The sequence below is a fragment of the Vicugna pacos genome, chromosome 10, assembly GCF_048564905.1.
Source record: "Vicugna pacos chromosome 10, VicPac4, whole genome shotgun sequence".
Lineage (NCBI taxonomy): Eukaryota > Metazoa > Chordata > Mammalia > Artiodactyla > Camelidae > Vicugna > Vicugna pacos.
The window spans coordinates 27261839-27269146 of NC_132996.1; the positions used below are offsets into that span (position 1 = coordinate 27261839).

The 7308-nt window shown below is 49.0% G+C and overlaps 1 protein-coding gene across 4 annotated transcripts in view; it reads left to right on the forward strand.

The window, feature by feature from the left end:
* The window catches only part of FAM168A (family with sequence similarity 168 member A), a 164250-nt gene extending 157513 nt beyond the window's left edge, over positions 1-6737 (forward strand). For all 4 annotated transcript variants that reach the window (XM_031681335.2, XM_072969245.1, XM_015238465.3 and 1 more), the window contains 3 exons: positions 361-535; positions 1881-2011; positions 2752-6737. In XM_031681335.2, the coding sequence (XP_031537195.2) occupies positions 361-535; positions 1881-1993 (288 nt within the window). In that variant the 3' untranslated portion in view covers positions 1994-2011; positions 2752-6737. The remainder of the gene's footprint in view (positions 1-360; positions 536-1880; positions 2012-2751) is intronic.
* Positions 6738-7308: the final 571 nt, after the last annotated feature.

Below are 7308 nucleotides of genomic sequence, written 5' to 3' on the forward strand. Positions count from 1 at the left end.
TGCCTTTGTATTTTAGGCAGCTTATAGAAGCATGTTACAGTAGGATAAACATTTCAAAATACTAAACTTGGGATTAAGGAGTGGGTATAAGGAGTTAGTAGATCATCATAGCAGCCCTAAGGGCAAGGTAGAATAATGTTTGAGTCTTATTTTTCAGATCAGAATAGGAGCCCAGCACTGAACCATCCACAGTCACATAGTGAGACAGAACAGAGCTCTAGCTGGGGCCCAGACTTGTGTCCCTGGTCCTGTATTACTCTGACCCCATCCCTGAGGGCCCTCCTCCAGTCCCCCCTCCTCCTCTCCACATCTGCCCCACCTCTCCAAAAGCCTGTGTGACCTCAGCCTCTTTTCCCCCAGGGAGCCTACTACACACAGCCGGTGTATGCTGCCCAGCCCCATGTCATCCACCACACCACGGTTGTCCAGCCCAACAGCATTCCCTCTGCCATCTACCCGGCGCCTGTAGCTGCCCCGAGGACCAACGGCGTGGCCATGGGCATGGTGGCTGGCACCACCATGGCAATGTCAGCAGGTAAGGATAGCATCATGTGTCCATTCCCCTCCTGCAGGAACTCAGGACAGAGTGGAGAACACAGTCATGGAATTGCCTGTAGCATAGCATGTAAAATCCTGTGCCTGGGGGTTCTAGGAACCCAGAGGAAGGATCCTCTAAACCTGTCAACAGGGATGAGGAAGGTTTCACCAAGGAGGGCATATTGAGCTAAACCTTGGGAAGGGTGAACAGAGGCTAACCAGAGAGATGAAAGAGGGAAGAGCAAATCAGCTGCAAAGAACATGCGTAAGTCACATTCACAGGCTGGAAATAGTCTAAATCACTTAGAAAACAGGGGCATAGAGTTGGAAGGGTGGCTGCAGCAGTCGTCAGAGATAAAGTGGTGAAGAGGCTTGAATACCTCTAGGTAATGGGAAGCTAGCAAAGGGATTTAGGCAGAGAGATGGGATTAGGTTTAATCATTCTCTGGTGCAAGGTGGAGGCAGGCTTAGATAGGGAGAGACTGGAAGCAGGTAAGTCAGTGGGGAGGCTGTAGTTCAGAGGAGAGATGATGACTCTAGGACTCTGGTAGCACCAGGGTTCCAGAAAGGAGGGCATAGGGCAATGTTATTTAGCAGGCAGGTGCTTAAGGACCTGTCCAATAATTAATTGTAAGATTTGAGAGAGGCAGGACTCCAGGAGGATGCTCCTCCATTTCTGGCTTACTCCGGAAGCCCTGTGCTTCAGGAAGCATGAGGGTGGAGGGTGATGCCAGAGCAGGTTAAGGGAAGTCTTCAGATGAGTTGACATTTAAAAGAAGAGCATGAGAGGACAAGAGGGCGAAGCATAACCTTTAGAGACCCAACTTTCAAAGAATCCACTGAATCTCTTTCTGAGGGAAGAGAGTTCAAGGGGTTTGAGTGGGCAAATGGGAGCTGGGATTTTATTCTTCCTCTACTGTAGGATGTGTTGAGGCCTCTCAGTGCCAGATCAGGTCAGCAAGCTATTTAATATCTGCTCAGTGCCAGCTTTGTTGTTTGGATCCTGGGAACCAGATACCGATAGATCAGAATAGAGCCCTGTGTGTAGGAACAGTTAGATTAGTGGGAATACAATCACATAAAGCAACAATCACCACTCAGCTTGATGTTTGTGCAATACGAAGAGCATACGAAGAATGAAAGGAGGTCAGTGAAGAAGAGTGGGTGACTGTCCTGGAGCATCAGGAAAGCTTTTCTTTAGGAGATGATGCCTAGTAAGGTGGGGAGGGGTGGGCAGCAGCTCGAGTGGGCGGGGAGCAGCTGTGTGAAAGACCATGGCTTCATCCTCTTCATCCCAGGCTGGGGACGGCTCATCAGGTTTACTTTTCTCTTTGGATACTCAGGTACCCTGCTGACTGCACCCCAGCACACTGCGATTGGGGCACACCCTGTCTCCATGCCAACATACAGGGCCCAAGGGACCCCTGCGTACAGCTATGTGCCCCCGCACTGGTAAAGCCTGCAGCCCATCCAAGTGAGTGGGGCCCGGGGTGGAGAGGTAGGAGGGTGACTAAATACCAGAACTACTTCAAAGCCCCTGGCTTGGTCTGAAGCATAGGTGTCAGCAGGAAGTAGGTGGCAGTTACCGGTTACTTTCCTGCTCCATGTTCAGTGATACCACTCTTAATTATAGCTGTCACTTTTTATATAAACTAGATACTATACATATGTTTTCTCATGATCCTTCCAGTAGCAGTAGCTCTGTGTAGTAAGGATCACTAGCTCTATTTTACAGATAAATCATAGTTCACCATCACTTAACCAGTAAAAACTAAGCTGGAACTTGAACTCCAGTCATCTAGGACTAAATTCTGTGCTCTTTACTGTGTAGTCTTCAGAGTTCTCTTAACTGTGGGCCCCATTCTTCCAATGAAATTTTACCTCAATCAGATGTTGGCTCTGACTAGGGCCAGGCAGAGACCTTGGGCCAACCCCCTCCAGCAGCTTCCTTACTGCTTTCATCAGCTCCTGAGGCAGTGCTAGTGAACTGCAGGGCTCCAGGGATGTCACTTCAAAATCTTCTGCCCCACCGCCTCATCTCTCCTGTCCTCCTCCAGGAGTTCTTGGCACTGCCCAGGAAACGGGCAGATCTACTGGAAAGTCACAGAGGGCTTCCCCTTAGGGCTCCCAAGGGGAAGGGAGGAGGTCAGGTAGCTTCCTGAAGTGTCCTCGGGAATATCACTGTCACTAATGACTTTCCCCTTTCTCCCCCAGATCTGGAGTCACACATTGTATGCAACTACTCAAGTCTTACACAGGTGCTGGAGCAGCTTCCTAGCAGCACCGCCTCTATTTGCAAGAAGAGACAACGGAAGTGCAAGGGTCACTTTATGCATCTTTAATGGTTTTGGTTTTTATTTTTGGTTTTTGTAAAAGCTGCTTTTTCTAATCTCCTGCCTCTCCCCACTGTCCCCTTCTTAGGCACTGCCCTTCCAACTCTACCCCCTCCTCCTACCTGACCAGGCACATCCTCTCTGCTCTTCTTTCCTTCCCAAGAATCCAGTCCCTGGGGAGCCTAGTCTAGCAGCAGGCAGAGAGTGGGGTCTGTTGCAATGGTTTAGCTGAAGGCATGATTTCCTTTGAAGAGCATAACAGATGTGGCCCTCAGGTCTAGGGTAGGAACTCAGAGCTGTTGAGCAGGCCACATCTCTAGGGGATTGATTCTTTTTTGATTTGTCTCAAGCAGGATTAGCTTAAGACATTACCATGTCCTGACATGAATGAAATGTCTTCTGAGAACCATCGCAACAGACCAAGAACAAAACAGCCTGATTAGGTAGGAGTGTTCATAGCAGCTTAGTAATACCCTGGATGAGAATCTGAGAAAACCAGATTCTTTCTTTGGGAGAACTTGGGGGAGGGAGGGCATTGTGGGAAAGAAGAGGGAAGAGAGGAGAGAGGTGCTTGCCTGCTGGGTTTGGTTTGTAAGGTCTCTGGCCAGTTATCTGGGCCTGGACCCTCTAATTTGCACAGTGATGTTAACTGACCTGGCACTTCCTCAGATTTTGACCTCAGATCTGCCAAGCAGCTACAGGATGGTGGGATCCCAGCCTCCCAAAGCCTTGGAAGGCCGGGTGCCCTGTGTAATCCAGACCTTGGCCTCTGAGCCCTCAAAGATCCACTCTGATGAGGAGCTTCCTCCTGATTAGAGAGGAAACCTATGGCATTTCTCTCCCTTCCCTTTGCCCTTCCCAGTGCCAGGGTTCATCCGACTGTCCGTGGCGCTGGCAGACAGGCCAAGCTCTTGGTTACCTTGTGCCATTCATGGCCAAAGTGAACAAACCACATTCCAGGTGGGTGCTGGTGGCTCTGAAGGTCAGGATAGTGAAGGAAAAGCAATAGCAATAAACATTTCATAGACTCATGGAGCTGAAGGGACCTTAGCAGTCATCTCATCCATTCCCCTATTTGACAGATGAGGAAGCTGAGGCCCAGAGAAAAGGAAAAGCTTTCCCTAGACCTCGCAGTAAATTAGCATTAAATGCAGCCTTCCTGCCTAGGGGCATGTTGCCCACACAGATTTACCTAGGAATGGCTTGGCTTGGTTTTGTAAAAATGAAGTCAACACTGCCCACACCTGGTGAGCTCTGGAACAGTCTCTGGGCTTTTGTTTCTGCTCTTTTCCTCTACGGATTCCAAAGGCGGCAGGGGTTGAAGACTGGGCAGAGGTCACTTGGGGGAAGATGGCAGGAACAGAAATTGCAAATGAAGAAATAGCATTTGGAAGTTCTGTGAAGATGTCTGTAACTTTTGACCAGACTCCAGCCCTAGGAGAAGGAACAGGTGGGCTGGCTGAAAAAGGAGTCCATTTTTAAGAGAGTAGCCCCTCATCCTGAGAGGAGAGGAGGAAGAGACATGGGCTCTCCTGGAAAAGAGGGACCACTGGGTCAGGAGGCCCCATTAGTCTCAGCCAGGAGCCCCGTTGTCTAGCACTGCCCCCTTGTACCCAGCACTTGGCTGGACCAGCAGCCCCTTTGGGGGTAGGGGGAGAGGAACATTTTACTGTACAAAATGGGATCATTGATAACATATAGAACTTTTAAGTATCTTTTTATTTTAAATTCATGCATATTTGGACGTATACCTACCCCTACCTCCCATGTCTTCCCTAAAGGAGGAAAAAAAAATCAGGAAAATCCTTGTGCCAGAAGGACCTTAGAGGCTGTCTGGCCGTTCCCAGAAGGACAAAGCCCAGCAACATTCTTGGCCCAGAGCTAGGATTTGGGGGCCCACCTTCTTGGTCTTCCAGGGAACTGCAGGAGAAGCCCACCTGTTCTAAATGGTCTATTCTGGGGGTGCTGGAGAGGTTTTGTTTTAAAATAATAGAAAGTTTCCAGTGTTAATCCTTTTTTTTTTTTTTTTTTGCAAATGCCTCCTCCTGCTCTCTGGTTTTATAAGGGTGATGAAGGTTGTTTTAGACTTTGTCATACATGTTTGGAAAATGCCAAAAAGTAATAATAATTATTATTATAATAATAGGAAACCTTTGTGTTTGACAGGTGCTTCATAGACTTCAGAGCACTTCACAGCCTTTACTGACCCTGAGAGAGACAGGGTCACATTTATTACACCCATTTGATAAATGAGGAAACTGGTTCTAGAAGGGAAGGGAACTTGCCCAAAGTGAGCAGAACCCTGCTGCCTCCAGGTGGGCTGGGGTAGAACTACAGAGAGGAGGGGAAAGAAGGAGTTTAGGAATGACCTTGTTACTTTTGTTCATTCTATACCAATAAGTAAAAACTAACATCTAGTACCTCAAGTTCACAAGGCAATTTCATATCCATCATCTGGTTTAACCCTGTGAAATAGATTATTCTCCCATTTGATCTATGAAGAAACTGGGGCTTGGAAAAGTAAAGCGACCTATTCATAAGTGACAGAGCCATTTGAATCCCAGTCTGCTCACTTTTCACTCGTCTGACTCCACACACTGGCTTGCAGACTGAAACATCTATGCTCTGCACGCTCTCTTAGTCCTAGTGTGTAATTCAAGATCAAAGACAGACCCCAAGGCAAAAACAGGTGTGGGAAGGCTGTGGTCTGAGAGAGCCCAGGCCCAGCACGCCCTTTGCAGTCTGAGCACCAGAGCTCCAGTTCAGCTTGTCTCACCCTCTTGCTTTGACAGAGATCCACAAGCCTGGCCAAGCTTGGGGAGTCATTGCAGAGGGACTGAGCCCAGGAGAACAGGGGCAGTAGTGTGCTTCTGGTAGGATGAGTACACCTGGTAGGATCACAGGCGTCTGTCAGAACATACCATAAGTATCATCCAAAGATACTGGATGACCCAAAGGTTAAGCTGGACAGAAAGTCAGAGCTGGAAGGGGCCCTGTCATTGTAGGAAGGCCAGCAAGCCAGAGAGGACAAAAGGGTGTACTCAGATGACAGCAAGCTGCAGCGCAGGCACCAGCAAACTTCTCTCCACCCGACTCTACTGCTTCTCCCCAGTACAAGCTTGGTGGCCAGGGTTAGGGCTGCAGGTGGTTCCAGTCACCAGCCAATCCTCTTGGCTTCCCCCACTTCCACCAGCTCCCTTTCCTCATTAGCCTGGGGCCTAGGAAGCTGGAGTCTGGAAGCTGGAGTGCCCCCAAGTGGTGAGAGCCTGAAGTTTAATCTTTCTGCCATGTTTTGAAAATTTTAATTTCTTCCCCAGGAGACAGGACGGTTGCTGCTGCTTCTCTCTCTCCTGGCAATGACCCTAAAAAGTCCATATCCTCCTCCCTGTATATTGAAAAAGGACACTTAGACCTGTCCAGAATTTTTTGTCTGTATACAAAGAATGACGTTGATTGCCAAAATCCCCATTTTATAGATGGAAAAAAACTGAGCCTCAGAAGGCTTAAGAGACTTGCCAAAGGTCACACAGCTCATAAGAGAAAGAGCCAAGATTTGAACTCTTCAAATTCTCTGCTCTTCCTGCTGGCACATGCTAGGTCTGAGTGGCAGGCATGCAGAGGGGATGGGCTACCCATCTGCCCCCAGAGGAAGACTCCATGGAGAAACTCAGTCCTCCCAGCTGAGCTGATTTTTGTGAGCAACCATGGGAACCCAGAGGCATATCCAGCTGATAGCACCCAGAGGATGAAAATTTGCAACAAAAGACCTAACTTGATCAAAACACTTTGAGGTCCTGATGCCCAGGACTGAAGACATGGTGAAGGGTAGCCCCAGGCACCTGTCCAATAAAAGACCCATGACCCTGGGAGGTTTATGTACCCTTTGCTTATGTACCCTTGGAGAGCTTGCTTCTTCAGAGGGGCTTGCTTTGTTCTGAGTAGCCTTCAGAAGTTAATCCCATGAAACGTGAAAGTAGGCAGACTCTTTGGTCACTAAGTTCTGGTATCCTCATTGTGCAGATAGGACCCAGCCAGAGTCCCAGCAAGGCACTGGCTGAGTCAGGCCTGGTGCCCTCCATATCAGATTCCTCAGCTCTGCTCTGTGGCCAGAGAGGGAGGGCCTAGAGGGCATGGGTCTTGGTGTGGTCTTGGTCACAGCACTATGACTGGGTTAGTCATTTAGATGTCACCATGGCATCTCTCCTCAGTTGAAGTTGAGAGAAAGTTTGTGGATGCTCTGCTTTTCCATCTTGTATTCCACGACATCACTATAAGGTATGTGGTCCCCAGCTGCTTGCCAAGCTTGGGAACCTGGAGGGAGCAGGTTGGGCAGGGGAGTGGGCAGGTAAGGAGCAGGCTCCATGCCAGTGTACAGCTCCAGGGGAATCCAGGCCCATTCCACCTCCAAAAGCAGAATCACAGCAGAGGAAACCCAGCC